This window comes from Myxocyprinus asiaticus, chromosome 46, assembly GCF_019703515.2.
Source record: "Myxocyprinus asiaticus isolate MX2 ecotype Aquarium Trade chromosome 46, UBuf_Myxa_2, whole genome shotgun sequence".
NCBI lineage: Eukaryota > Metazoa > Chordata > Actinopteri > Cypriniformes > Catostomidae > Myxocyprinus > Myxocyprinus asiaticus.
Window position 1 is genome coordinate 4,445,857 of NC_059389.1, and position 15,371 is coordinate 4,461,227.

At 39.0% G+C, this 15,371-nt stretch overlaps 1 protein-coding gene across 1 annotated transcript in view; it reads right to left on the reverse strand.

The window, feature by feature from the left end:
- The window catches only part of LOC127435800 (mitochondrial glutamate carrier 1-like), a 35,885-nt gene that overhangs the window by 16,721 nt on the left and 3,793 nt on the right, over window positions 1–15,371 (reverse strand). The window contains exons 2-4 of the mRNA XM_051689512.1: window positions 648–790; window positions 306–431; window positions 155–210 (exon numbers count right to left, since the gene is read on the reverse strand). Coding sequence (XP_051545472.1) covers window positions 155–210; window positions 306–431; window positions 648–667 — 202 coding nt within the window. The 5' untranslated portion in view covers window positions 668–790. The remainder of the gene's footprint in view (window positions 1–154; window positions 211–305; window positions 432–647; window positions 791–15,371) is intronic.

The following is a 15,371-nucleotide window of genomic DNA, read 5'->3' on the forward strand; positions in this document are numbered from 1 at the left end:
GGTGAAAACTGAAAAGTAATAGCACACATCATATCCGTGTTATAAATGATGCTTTGTTCAAATCCCTAACCTTAAGTATGAGCAATAGTAATAGTAATGCTTGCCTTAGCAAACACCACTAATATCCATGATATACCCTTGAAAAAACACATACCTCTGTACATCCCAAAGTATCCTTCCGACCGAATGGTCTTAATAAGGCAGTCTGACCTGCAGAACACACAAACATACACACAACTATATAATGCACTATCCAAACATGAAAACATATAGACTCTGTAATGAGATTTGAATTGGACACCCACATGCTGGAATAGAGGCGGCATCCATTCTGCTGGTTTTGAAGGCGAGTCTTGGCCAAATCAATGGGGAACACACAGGTAACACCGATCAGTCCGGCCACACCGCCGTTTATTAGCTTGGCAGGCAAACTGGAGCAAAGAATGAGAGGAGATGAGAAACAGGGAGACATCAATGAGAAAATAACAGAATTAATATGAAGAGACGACTATAAGTACATCATTTGCAGGTTGATTTCTGCAAAACTAACGGCGTGGGTTTGGGGCAAGTCTATCTGTTTTCCAACCAGTGGAAGTCGGTGGGTGTACTTGGAATTGTTATTGTAAAAAACGAGTGGCAAAACTCACCTGATCTGTTTATCAGCCATTTATCTGAGTCCCTGTTCTTCTTCAGTGTGTGTGCTCGAGTGTGTATGTTTAAGGTGTTAGAGTGCTCGTTTTCTCTGAGACTTGTATTTGGGATCAGTCCATTCACCTGCCTCTGCTAGTACCTGAAAGAGAGAGAGAGAGAAAGAAAGAGAGACTGATGGTAAATTCTGAGCAGTCTTTTATGATTCAAGCGTCATCTCTCGATATTTGACTCCATAGCATCCCTCGCTTTATTCCTTATATTTCATCCGCTCTTCCTGTCTGTTCTTTTCATTTTATCTCTCTATCTTTTTTTTTATTCTTATCGCAGTTTTTGTCCATTGCAGAGGAAGTCTAAAATATTGACTTTATCTGATTCACACCCTTCAAACACAATGCACAGTAAATAAAACAGTCTAAGATGTCTGTTTTTTACAATAAGTTGGTTATTTTACATGTTGTGCTCGTTTAAACAATTGCATAACAGAGCGCAACAATGCTAGCCCATTTTTTCATATTGGTTTCTGAAGTGTTTTTGCCTATTAATTTTTGTCCATAGAGATGTTATAAAATCCTTTAACCAAACCAACAAGCTCTGAGGTGAATCACAACATTTCTTTCAAATACTTTTCCAAAAAAGTTTTTGAAAATCGAACAAAAAGATAAAGGTACAAGAATGTGTACTTAAAGGTGCTGTAAGCGATTTTAGCCGTTCAAGAATTTCTACAAAATGAGCCGTTGGATTAGCCACGCCCTCTTTTTCCAAAACCCCGCACTCCAAACATACCATTAGCTTTCTTGAGACTGACACGAGCAGAAACAGTTGTTAAAAACAACAGCAGCAAAATAGCGCCCTCAACTGACAACTTTTATGAACAACATGGCATAAAAGTGGCATTATGCCTCAATAATTCGCTGCAACTGCAATACTGTGAGAACACGCAAAATGATTGACAGGTTGAAAGTGTCAGAGGCTGCGTCCTGTGGACACATTTTTGTTTGCTGTTTACAGAGTCTCGAGCTGTCACAGAGACCGATGAGATATCTCACAACACTTATTTCAGTAATGTCTTTCAGGAAGTAGTACATTTTTTGCATAACTTTCCATGAAAAAATAGCTTACAGCACATTTAAGGTGAGTCGGAATGAACTACAATCCCATGAAGCATTATATTTTACGTTTATTTCAAAATATTTAAATGTATACAAATATTAAGTAGGTAGACTGACTCGATTGCATCATGAGAGTGGACGGTTGCTGCAGAGCTCTTTTGGCGCACTTTGTTGGCCACGATACTGTCTGATTGGTGGATCTTTCTCTTCAGGATCATGGGTAGTGTAGTTTTTCACTAGAAGTTTAGCCATTATTAAATAATGTGTACAATAGAAGCATATATCATAAATTGTCATTGATAATAAATTCCCCTATGGAAAAATTAGTGGTATTTGTACTTCCAGAAACAGACTACGGTTTACTGTAAACTGTGACATACAGTATTTCTTTTTCTTTTTTTGATTTTCTCCCCTTTTCTCCCCAATTTGTAATGCCCAATTCCCAATGCACTCAAAGTCCTCGTGGTGGTGTAGTGACTCGCCTCAATCCGGGTGGCGGAGGACGAATCTCAGTTGCCTCCATGTCTGAGAAAGTCAATCCGCGCATCTTATCACGTGGCTTGTTGAGCACATTACCACAGAGACATAGCATGTGTTGAGGCTTCACGCTATTCTCCACGGCATCCATGCACAACTCACCACACACCCCACCGAGAGCGAACCACATTATAGTGACCACGAGGAGGTTGTGACTCTACCCTCCCTAGCAATGGGGCCAATTTGGTTGCTTAGGAGACCTGGCTGGAGTCACTCAGCACGCCCTGGATTCGATTTCGCGACTCCAGGGGTGGTAATCAGCGTCAATACTCGCTGAGCTACCCAGGCCCCCCTTGACATACAGTATTTCAGATTGAAACCAAATATATGACTAAATAAAAGTCTCATCCTAAAAGTAGGACAAGACTTGTTTTTATCCTCTGGGAATCGATTGAATTATGTAAATGTTGACAAGAATTTAAGATTTTCTTAGTATTTGTTATGTCCCTGTTTTTGACAGAATGCACTCGAGTTGGCATGATTTGAGAATGTTTCAAGGAGCATCTTGCATGGTAATCTGATCATCTGTACAAAGGAGTTAACATGTTAACAGTCAATGTCACAAATTTGCTGACATTCAATTAGTGACCTATAATAATGCAGAATCGTACATATTTTTTAATGTCTTAACTTTTTTCTGAATTTTAAATGGTTAATTCCCACGTTTAAAATAAAAATAAAATTCAGTATTCAATACGGTTCTCAGACTTTTCGACCCCATGTACTGCATATACATCACTGAAAGTGTAGAAGTATTTGTTTGCAGGTGTAATGAATGACTGAATGAATGAATGAATGAACCTTTACTACTAAACACGCAGAAATGGAATGTAGGTTAAAGAGAAAGAAGAAGAGTGAGACAGAATGCGAGACAGAAAAGGTCACAAGGTGTTTGTGTGGAAAATAAGAGACAGATTGTGGTCTGTTTGTGTGTTTCATGCTAATCATATGTGGAATTTAAATGACTTGAATCCAGTTACACTCTTTCTCTCTCTCCTCCTCCCTCTTACCTCCCCTCCATTCAGCCAATCACCTTGTCTCTCTCGCTTAGTCTCCGCCCTCTCTTCCCTTTGCTTTTCATATTATACTTTCTGCTGACTGGAAATCTCTGCACCATTTCTGCCTTTGAATCAGAAATGTTTCACTGGTTTCCTCTATTTCTTCTTCTCGAAAGATGCTGAAAATGCTCTTTCTCTGCTGTAAATGTTTTTGTCATGCCAGCAAAACATGCTAAATTGTTGAAACTGAAATTGAGAAAGAGAACTGTAGAACATGAGCTTGCCAATTTGCATACAATCCATCCTAGGTAGTATGATATTAGCATTAGTGTGTCCAAGATCATAAAATGTATATATTGAATATTATATATGTACCCCCGTCTATATATTTATATATACAATATATCATAAATTTTTACAAATCAAATATATTTATATACAGTATAGCTAATATTTAAGCTAAATGTGCCAGGATGTTTGTGCCAGTTATTTAAAATGAGTAAGTTATCTAGAGGTCATGCATTACAGTTATTTTTCTTTCTTGTTCTGTCGAGATGTGAAGATTATGGAAAAAATAAGTTGTGATCTTGAGAAAACATGACAGAATGACTAATGTGGGCTTTTTTACTGTATATTTGAAAACAGTCGTTATTTTTCCCATTCCATTTAATGCTGAAGATGCGGTCCTTTATTTTGCAAATTGTTTGTCTCGCTGTTTTTCAGTGTCTTACACAGGAGCGCAACGTTTTTAAGATGCCATGTCAGAGGGGCCTGGGTAGCTCAGTGGTAAAAGACACTGGCTACCATCCCTGGAGTTCCCTAGCTCGCTAGTTTGAATCCCAGGGCGTGCTGAGTGACTCCAGCCAGGTCTTCTATGCAACCAAATTGGCCCGGTTGCTAGGGAGGGTAGAGTCACAAGGGGTAACCTCCTCGTGGTCGCTATAATGTGGTTCGTTCTTGGTGGGGTGCATGGTGAGTTGAGCGCAGATGCCTCTAACTGAGGAACTGTGGTGAGTTGAGCACGGATGCCGCAGTGAATGCCGTGAAGCCTCCACACACGCTATGTCTCCATGGCAATGCGCTCAACAAGCCATGTGATAAGATGCGCAGGTTGATGGTCTCAGACACGGAGGCAACTGGGATTCATCTTCCTCCACCCAGATTGATATGACCACAAGGACTTAAAAGCGCACTGGGAATTGGGCATTTCAAATTGTGTGAAAAAGGGGAAAATCCCCCCCCCCAAAAAAAGATGCCATGTCAGGTTAAAACTTCAACCTTTGAAACTGTGTCTTAAGACACCTGTGTTTTGTTCTGTTGCAATTCATGTAGACGAAACGCATTTGGTGCGAACAGCTCCTAAGTTGTGTTTTGGGATGCTGGTGTCCTCACCAGGCTTCTCAACTAGCTTAACCAGCTAGGCTTTCCTGGATAACAACATGGCTATGCTGGTTCACCAGGTAGACCAACGCCAAACCAGTCTGGACCAGCACGGAAATTAAACTTGCTCCAAATTGACCTTTTCAGCAAGGCTCCATTATATATTTTTATTTTATTTTCTCTGCACACCTCTTGTTTTCCACTTCCATCCTGCTGGTTTTCCATCAGTCTCTCTAACTGAGGAACTGTTAGAGAGACTGTTTTGACTGGCACAATGTTCCTGTTATCAGTTAACACTAAATCACAAATATTTAGTGTTTTGCACAAGGCCTCTATGGCATGAATGAGGTCGAGCAACAATGATAAAATAATAAACCCAACTCAAACTGTGTCTCAAAACTTGCCAGATTAAACATTTCTCATCAAATTCTTTCAAGACCAAATTATCTGAGCTACAGTATACAGTCAACTTTAATTTTAAAGGTCTATCCTCAACAACCTTCTCATTTGCGTCTATTTGTATTTCTTCTGAGCAATTAGGAGAAACATCTGAGACAAAGGTAAAATTTCAAAATAACTGATAACTTTCCATTAAGTCTCATGAGCTATGAAAAAGCAACCTCTGACCAATACAATGTTCTTCTGGGAGACTATCATGAACATTCAGCTTTCAGTTTCGAAGATGAACAGAAAAGGCTGAAAATGAAGTGTGCATGTTAATGGTGGTTTGGTCTTGTGACAGACAGCACTCTGTAGAGTCACGCTTCTAGCGATTATTATTATTATTTAAAAAAAAAAAAAAACAATTTTATCCCCTTTTCTCCCAATGTTGGAATGCATAATTCCCACTACTTAGTAGGTCCTCGTGGTGGTGCGGTTACTCACCTCAATCCGGGTGGCGGAGGACAAGTCTCAGTTGCCTCCACTTTTGAGACCGTCAATCCGCGCTTCTTATCACGTGGCTTGCTGTGCATGACACCACAGAGACTCACAGCATGTGGAGGCTCATGCTACTCTCAGCGATCCACGCACAACTCACCACACGCCCCATTGAGAGCAAGAACCACTTAATCATGACCACGAGGAGTTTACCCCATGTGACTCTACCCTCCCTAGCAACTGGGCCAATTTGGTTGCTTAGGAGACCTGGCTGGAGTCACTCAGCACACCCTGGATTCGAACTCACGACTCCAGGGTTGGTAGTCAGCGTCAATACTCGCTGAGCTACCCAGGCCACCGCTTCTAGATTATTCTTAATGTCAAGCGCTAAGTTTGTATACAAGATTAAATTCAGCACTAAATAAGTATAACATCCTACCAGACAGAAATGTCCTCCAACCATCAACGCGTACAGGTACTCGCACACTAGCTAATTATCTCCACACCTGGAAAGAGAAGGACCAATCTGCCAACCCACTTTAAAGACAAGAGAAGCCATTGATGAGAAAACAATGAATGAATGAGCACTTTTACTGAAGTAAACCTCGAACTGCTACTCCCATACACCTGGGAAAGTGTGTGTGTGAGTTTAACTGCCTCAGTGCACTTGGAACCAGATAATGACCACTGACCCTCATTAAAACCTTTGAGGTAACACACTCATCCACTGTGCATGATATAAACTGATTCCACATAACAATCAACACGTTTCTATGCACAGTTATAATCAAACAACTGCAGGTTTTTACGTCAAGTTGGCGGACAAAGCGAATATTTGTACTAAATAATACAATTTTCTGCAATATTTATGTGCTGTGTATTTTAATGCTTATTAGAGTATCGCGTTAAAGTGCGTAATTTCTGCGACACTAGTGTCAACAAACAAAATTACAAAAACAAACAGATTTTCGAATACTCTCCATTTGCCATCGGTCAAACTAATAGATAGTCTCGCCCCAAACTCACGCCATTGGTTGAGCCAATGTTGCAGTGTCGGGCTTGTCAGGTCGTGCAAACAAACACTTTTCGGGGAAATCAACCTATGACTAGTGTACTTATATTTGTCTCTGCATATTAACCCTCCTACTGCATTCAGAATTCGCATACACCTTTTGCATTCGCAGGTCAATTTTGAATTTTAAATGAATTTCCTATTACTCATAACTGCTCAATACAACTTTGTGGTCATGAGTTATGTAACCAATGTATTCATTTTCAACTAAACTTCATCAAAACAACTGTACAACTCAAGTATACAACATTAATACTTCTTTACTATGTTTTTAAGCAAAATCTATTGTATTTACTCGCATTAAATGCAGAATGTTGCGAGTATGCTGTAAACTTGTTCGCCATCAGATGGCTGCAGAGTAAAATGTGGACAATTTCCTCTTTCAAGCCATATTTAGTCTAATGTGTGCATGAACACACCCCTTTAGACAGTTGTACCTTTGATTTAGTTTATTTGTCATGTCTGTTTTGTACAGAAATGTGTGTGTCTGTATGTGTGTGTGTGTGTACATGTTTATACTATATTGTGGGGACCAAATGTCCCCACAAGGATAGTAAAACCTGAGATCACCTACCTAGTGGGGCCCAACCAGTGGTCCCCACTAGGGAAATGGCTTATTAAACATATTAAACTATGTTTTTTTGAAAATGTAAAAATGCAAAAAGGTTTCTGTGAGGGTTAGGTTTAGGGGTAGGGTTAGGGTTAGAGGACAGAAATTATCGTTAGATCTGTATAAAATCCATAAAATGCATGGAAGTCTATGGAGAGTCCCCACAATGATATAAAAACAAGTTTGTGCGGGGGAGCCTGGGTAGCTCAGCAAGTAAACACGCTGATTACCACACCTGGAGTCGCAAGTTCGAATCCAGGGTGTGCTGAGTGACTTCAGACAGGCTTCCTAAGCAACCAATTGGCCCAGTTGCTAGGGTGGGTAGAGTCACGTTGGGTTAACCTCCTCATGGTCGCTATAATGTGGTTCTCACTCTCGGTGGGGCGTGTGGTGAGTTGTGCATGGATGCCGCGGAGAATAGCGTGAGGCCTCCACATGCGCTAGGTCTACCCAGTAACATGCTCAACAAGCCACGTGATAAGATGTGCGGATTGACGGTCTCAGACGCGGAGGCAACTGATATTGTCCTCCACCACCCAAATTGAGGCGAGTCACTACTCCACCACGAGGACCTAGAGGGCATTGGGAATTGGGCATTCCAAATTGGGGAGAAAAAGGGAGAAATAATCCATTAAAAAAAATAATTTAAAAAACATATTTGTGTGTGTATGCATGTTTGTAAACAAGATTCAGTCCCAGTGAGAGACAAAAAAAGTGTATGAGAGAGAATGGGAAAGAGGCTAAATGTAAGTGAAGTGTTTATAAGAAAAAAAATCTAATTCATAGATGTACAAAAAGTTCTACATAATATCATGTGTAAAGCCAGAATTGGTACCCGGGTCAAAATTGACCCGCGAACGCAAAATATATAAAAACAATTTTTTTAAATGGTTATATATCTTACGCAACTTTATTTAAAATCTGAAAAAAAAATTGTGTGTTATTTTGATAGTCTTGACAAAGTCCCAAATTTGGTTCCCGTACTAAAACCTACGTGGTATTTAAAAATTACTATCCAACTCTCCCGGTCAAAAATGACCTGAACGCAATATGGGTTAAACTGGGATGGAAAGTATTTTAACAATAAAACTGCACACATCAGCTATAACGTTACAACATGTTAACCCCAAACTTGATTGAAATCTAGTCTTAATGCTGCCCTGATCTCTGCCCTATCTGACAAGGGAAAGTCATCCAAACCATTTTATCTTTCAGAATATATATCTACATAACAGAGTTCACTGAGATTGTTGCCATGGAAACAGACACAAGAAAGCACTAAACAAATCCTAATAATGAGTGCAAGATATTTCCGCATCGGTTGCAGATGTCAAACCCGCTCACACATGCATACAAACGCTGCATGTCTGTCATATTTGTGAGGAATGTGAGTAAATACAATTCAGGCAGTTTGACTAATGAATTTGATGTTAAGACACACACATGTCAGTGCTGATTCACAGTGAGTAATATAACTCACATATAAATATAATGTTCGCTATATGCAAGTACGTGAACGCATATGCTTCTAGCTACGCAAGCTCGATTTTTATGTGTGTGCAGTTCATAACACAACGCGAGTACACAATGCATTCTCAGTTTTTTCCTCAAGGGACTCTTCTTCAATGGTCAGCTATTTTTTTTTTTTTTTTTTTTTTGGATCAACTGTTATGGTGGGGCAACAGTTTGAAGAGAGTCTTGACTCCTGCTCATTTAGTTATACTGGCTAAATTTTTATTGCTAACTACTTAAATAATAACTGATGTAGACATTTGAAGGTAACTCTATTGCCCTCTTTAGTGCTGAGGTTTGTTACTTTAGTATCATGTCCGAAGAACATGAAATTACCATAGTGCCACATACAAAAAACAAGGTTTTAACATGGTTCCAGTCTCACAAAACTATGATATTATCATAGTACCACATCCAAAAACATGGTGTTACCATGGTACCAATGTAAAAAAAAAAAACAACAAAAAAAAAAACACACAGTTTTACCATAGAACTACATCCAAAAACATGGTATTATCATTGTGTAAAATCCAAAAAATACTATTACCATAGTACAACGTCCAAAGAACATGGAATTATCATGGTACCAATGTCTAAAAAACATGAAATACAGTACCTACGTTAAAAAATAATTAAATAATGGTTTTACAATAGTACCACATTTTAAAAAACACGGTATTGCCACTGTTACAAATGAAACATTGCTGATTTTACCACGGTACTTATTTGTAACTAACACACAGACACAGGCCAAAACGTACAATAAATTGTACTGATTAACATGTTGCTCTTCTGCCAAACGCAGAGATGCAGAGAAACTGAATGAGAAGATGAAGGAGAGGAAGAACGGTGAAAGAAGAGAGGGAGATCTAATGAGAGACAGCTGGGTGGGAGGAAGAGAGTAGATGGAGGGAGGGAAAGATGGAGAGAGAGGAGGAGGAGGAGAGAAGAGAACATAAGCAGCTGGTACAGCCAAGAACACTTACTGTATCAGCAAAGGAAGTACAAGTCAAGTCATTTTTATTTGTATAGAACACGTTGTTTCAAACCAGCTTTACAGAAAATCATGCATTAACAAAAAATGAAACTGTAAAATCTATCCAGTCTTAGAGTGATCGAATGAAAAAAATAAAAAGATTTTGTATGAACTGTAAGATTAATGACTGATGTCTTTGAAGTCCATCCTGGATTAACTGCAGAAGTTCACATAGATGCATTGTCCTTGTTAGTCGGCTGATGAAGGTTTTTTTTAGCAATTAATTGATAGTCTATGTTTTGCATTTCAAGAGTGTAGTACATTAGGAGCCCTGGGTAGCTCAGCAAGTAAAGACGCTGACTACCACACCTGGAGTCGCAAGTTCGAATCCAGGGAGTGCTGAGTGACTCCAGTCAGGCTTCCTAAGTAACCAATTGGCCCGGTCCCTAGGGAGGGTAGAGCCATGTTGGGTTAACTTCCTCGTGGTCGCTATAATGTGGTTCTCGCTCTCGGAGGGGTGTGTGGTGAGTTGTGCATGGATGCCACGTAGAATAGCATGAGCCTCCACACACACTACGTCTCTTTGTTTTGTTTCTGTTTTGCCTCAAGTCTCTCTGTCCTGCATCATACCCCGCCTCCTTGTTTGCCCAGTATCAGTTTATTTATGTCACCTGCCCTGCCTGTTAACCTGTTGATTTCTCTCCCTATTTTAGTCTCCTCGTGTGCGCTGTCCTGTGCCAGTTCGTCTTGTTCTCTTGTCCTGTCGGTCCTGTGTTTTTTGCTCCTTTTGTGATCCAGCCTGATTACCACCCTGGACCTTGTTTTTTCCCCTACAGGGCAGTTTGTGTTTTTGGCTTTGTTTTTTGGTATTTGGTAATAAACTCTTTTTGTTTCACTCTGCAACTGGGTCCTGCCTCTGCAGTTCATGACAACTCTGTATGTTGTTTTCCAGCATACCCTGATAACAGATCTCTGAGTGTTTGTACTGACTCCACGTGTTCACTCTTTGAAGTTGAATTGAATTCTGAGCCTCTCAAAATACAGTTCAGTCATCTAGGAAACAGTACATTTATCTCTTCCTTCATCTCTTCTCTGGCTCCCTCATCTCCAGCCAGATCTCATGAAAATGATGTGACTGTGCAACATTTCTGCAAAATTATTTTACGTCGTGTTGCCGCAGTTCCGAGGTGAAATGTCCATTATGAGGCGCTAAAAGCGGGTTACATTTTCTCCCAAACAGACGAGGGTTATTAGGTTAATGCTCTATCGAGTTTTAAAGGGGTCATGACATGAGGAATACACTATCTTTTGACATATAAGAGGTCATTGAAAAATAAAAACATATTGTAAGTTTAAGAACTCAAAACTTTCTCCTCACTGCAAAAAGAGCATTTGTTGACAACAAGCTGCCAAAACGACTCGTTCTCTACTTCCTCCACATTGTGATGTCACACTGTGGTAAACATTTGCATCTGAGCGCCTCCACAACAACACATCAATGCCTACTTTACCTTTAATCACTTCAGTAGCTCCACCCAGCAGTGATGAGCAGTGAGATGGCAAGTAGAGAGAGCAGGTCAGTCAAGAGCAAGAGAGCCAATCATAACAGTGGGCGTGTACTGTCAAGTCTTAAAGGAGAAGCAACACCAAAACAGAGCGTTTCTGACAGAGGGTCAGAATGAGTGTGGAAAATGATAATGTTTTACAAATATATGACTGGTTTTTTTTTTTTTTGCAAAAAACTTTACTAATATTATAAGTGAACCTCAAGGAACAAATAGTTAAAAAAAGCATGTCATGACCCTTTTAAATCAACAAAACCTACATTACCTCCCTACTCTAAACCTTAAACCTAAACCTAACCTATAATGTCTGAAAAAGCAAATGTGAGATGAAAACCACAATTGCTTTTGGGGTGCTTCTATGATTTTTTTCTACTCACATGTCGACTCACGTGTCTGTTGCATCGCAAGTGCAACGCTCCTCAGTTGAGTAACTGCGCGATTTGATCGCACGCGAACAAGCTTGTAAATGTAATTGGTTATGTAATACAAACGTTAAAATAAGGTCTGTTGTTTTAACACGTTAATACAGTGTGATTAATAATATAACCCGTTAAAAAAAATGAACAAAATGAATTATGCCAATATGGAATAATCTGATCAATTTAAGCTTGAAGTACCACCTGTTTTCAGCGGGGGGAAGTAAGTGAAACTCCAGCTGTATGGGCAACACACAGCTGTACAGAGAATAAACCACACTCAGGCTTGCTCGACACTAGCAACAACACAAGATGAGAACACGTTCTTGCATTCAAACTCAGCTGGACAGAGCGCATTCTTCGTTTCAAACTACATTTTATTTGATACAGCGATCTAAAGAAACTGTGTTTATGATGCGACGCAACCAAACCAGAGACGCTCCATCTGACGCATTGATGCGTCCTTAGAAAAGCACTTATAACTATCTCGGTCAGATTGACAAATTCAATTGTAAAATGGATTGCTGTGTAGGCCAATGATACAGTAGGTTTATGTCCAGTAATATAAAAATATACAATATATTGCCTTCTAAAGCCAATTTTTGCATTTTCATATCAATGCTTTACTCGTCTGCAACAATAAATGCAATGCATTTTAATTATCTGAATGATTATATTTGTTTTAATTTATAATTATTTAAATATAACAATAATTATTTAATCATTATACATTGAAATATTGTTTTTTGAGGGCCTCTCAGCTAATATTTATATATGCAATTAACTGCTATTAATTCAATTAATATTCAGCATATCATGTAATTAATTATATTAAAACATTTTCAAATGCACTATAGTAAAAGTGTTTTGAAGTAAAAATAATCAGGCAAAAACTGTATATGAACTGATAATCTGCCGTTCTATTCCTTATTTGTGTCATGACCTCTAGTGTTCATTTTACTAGGAAACTGCCACGAAACGAACAACGAGCCACATGAAAATAATTTAGCAAAAATGTAGGTTTAGTAATGTGATTCTAGTAATGGGAGACCAGGTTGTTCATCTTTTCTCCACAGGCCTGTTGTCATGGTTTCAGTGTGAGTGCTGAACAAGAGGTTATGTTGTATTGTGCTTCAAATCCAGAATGATCCCATATATAATCCCTCAGTTTTCAGCTACACCCTTTAAATGTGACACAGCCTGAAATTTAATGCATAAACTTGGTAAAGATAGGCTACTATAAGGGATTAATCCGATGTGATATTCTCAAAATAGCCAAATATTGACAGATATATCAGTCTATCACTATTCCAAATATTAGAGAGAAAGAAAGAAAGAAAGAAAGAAAGAAAGAAAGAAAGCAGTAGAAGTACTGTAATTTAGAGTCGTACAGCTTCAGAAGTAGACGAATCAATGGCTGGTGAAATGGGAAGACAGTAATGAGTGACTTACTGAAGACCAAAGACCGATTTATTGAGTCTAAAGAGCGATAAGATGCGGGAGAGACCAAAATCAGCCGGTCAGCTCAGCCGGATCAGTAAACAAGCTCTTGTTGTCTCCTGGTTAATGGGTTGGCCGATGTACTCTCACGAGCGGTGTGTGTGTGTGTGTGTGTGTGTGTGTGTGTGTGTGTGTGTGTGTGTGTGTGTGTGCGCAGAGACAGTGTGCCGTTTCACTCTCTTCATCTCACTTTGGTCACTTTTATGTCAGTAAGGGTTCTGGAAGGGTTTTAACAATTTATGAGAATGCAGTGCTTCCTACATGTTGTATTTAATTACATTTTAATAGGCACAATGGAAATTCAACAGACATACTGTAATAATATAGTATGTCTGTAGCATCAATAAATATGCACATGAAAGGTATGCCAGTGTTTCTAGTGTCTCTGCACATGTTTAAATGCTTTATTTCTCATTTTATTTTATTTTGAGGTGGCTTAGCATGGGAATGTATTCATACAGCTGTGACTGAAAAATCTGCAAGAAAACTGTAATCTGCAAGTTATTAACTAGTTATCTTTCACCTTTGCCCTGTCAGGAATCATTTTACTCACACTTAAGGTCACCTGAGACAAGAATGTGTTTGACAGCCATTTATATTTCAATATATCCAACTGTTTGAAACAAAGAAAAATAACGTACATTTTGAAAATTATTTTGAGCAGTTACAGAAATACTCAAACCAGCCCATCTGGCACCAACAATCATGCCACACTCCAAATCACTGAGAACATATTTTTTCCCCATTTTGATGGTTGATGTGAACATTAACTGAAGCTCCTGACCCGTATCTGCATGATTTTATGCAGTGCACAGCTACCACATGATTGGCTGATTAGATAATCGCATGGATGATTGTTGGTGCCAGATGGGCTGGTTTGAGTATTTCTGTAACTGCTGATCTCCTGGGATTTTCACACACAGCAGTCTCTAGAATTTACTCAGAATGGTGCCAAAAACAAAAAACATCCAGACAGTGGCAGTTCTGTGGACGAAAACGGCTTGTTGATGAGAGAGGTCAACAGAGAATGGCCAGACTGGTTCAAACTGACAAAGTCTACGGTAACTCAGATAACCACTCTGTACAATTGTGGTGAGAAGAATGTTATTCTGAGATGCGGGTTGTTGCTGTTTTGGCGGCACAAGGGGGACCTACACAATATTAGGCAGGTGGTTTGAATGTTGTGGCATGTATACGGTGTATATATTCCTAAACAGTCAAAATAGTCTCTTCAAAACTGGGCAGGGATGAGGACATTGGGGGCCCAGAGACAGCAAAGTAGTGGGGTCTGAGAGATCTTTTCTACCAAAAGATTAAACTATTTCATCAAGACTTCATCAGTCGAGGGCATTTGGATATGAATATTAAAAGATAAGATCAACAATTCGATTTGAAGCTGAATGACAGCAGTACCATTTTTGTGTTTAAATATTTATATATATGTATAGGACACAGGAGGCCTTTTGACAGATAAAAAATACTGTATGGGGGTTCAGGGATATCCGCTGAGAGAACATTTATGAAATTGTAAAAGTCTGAATGGACCATTTTTATATTTTCCTTAAAGTGAGAATCTATTAACAACAAACAAACAATTTACATAACAACAGTGAAGCATTAAAATACTGTTTGCATAATAAGTATAAATAGGCTTTCCTTGTCATCCATGATGACATCTAATTTTCACAAAATTAAAACAATTAAAATAAAAAATAAAATAAAAATTATTGTGAAAGGCTCGTAACATGCTGATCAATAAAGCTAAATTTAGACAGGGAAAAAAAACGTTATAGTCCAAAGGCGCCAAGTTAACGTTTTTGATGTTAATGTTTTTGATGTTAAAATAACCACACCGGCGCCTCATGTCTATAGCAGGGAGAGAGGCAACTGAACACGCTTTATTCCCGCTCTGCACACGTATACACGTATGCTTACACAATCACTGTTTAGAGCTCGGTCCAGACTGAAATGTCCTTCGGTCCGGATCCGGACCGGTGTCCGTCTGTTGAGTACCCCAACTTTACGGGATGTAATTTTGATGCCTGTATATTTTACGATTCACTACCATTTATATTATTAAATTATATAAACTTGATAAACTAACCTTCTGCTTTTCACTTTAAAATGTATTGTTAATCACTGTAGTAACTACAAAAGGCCACATGA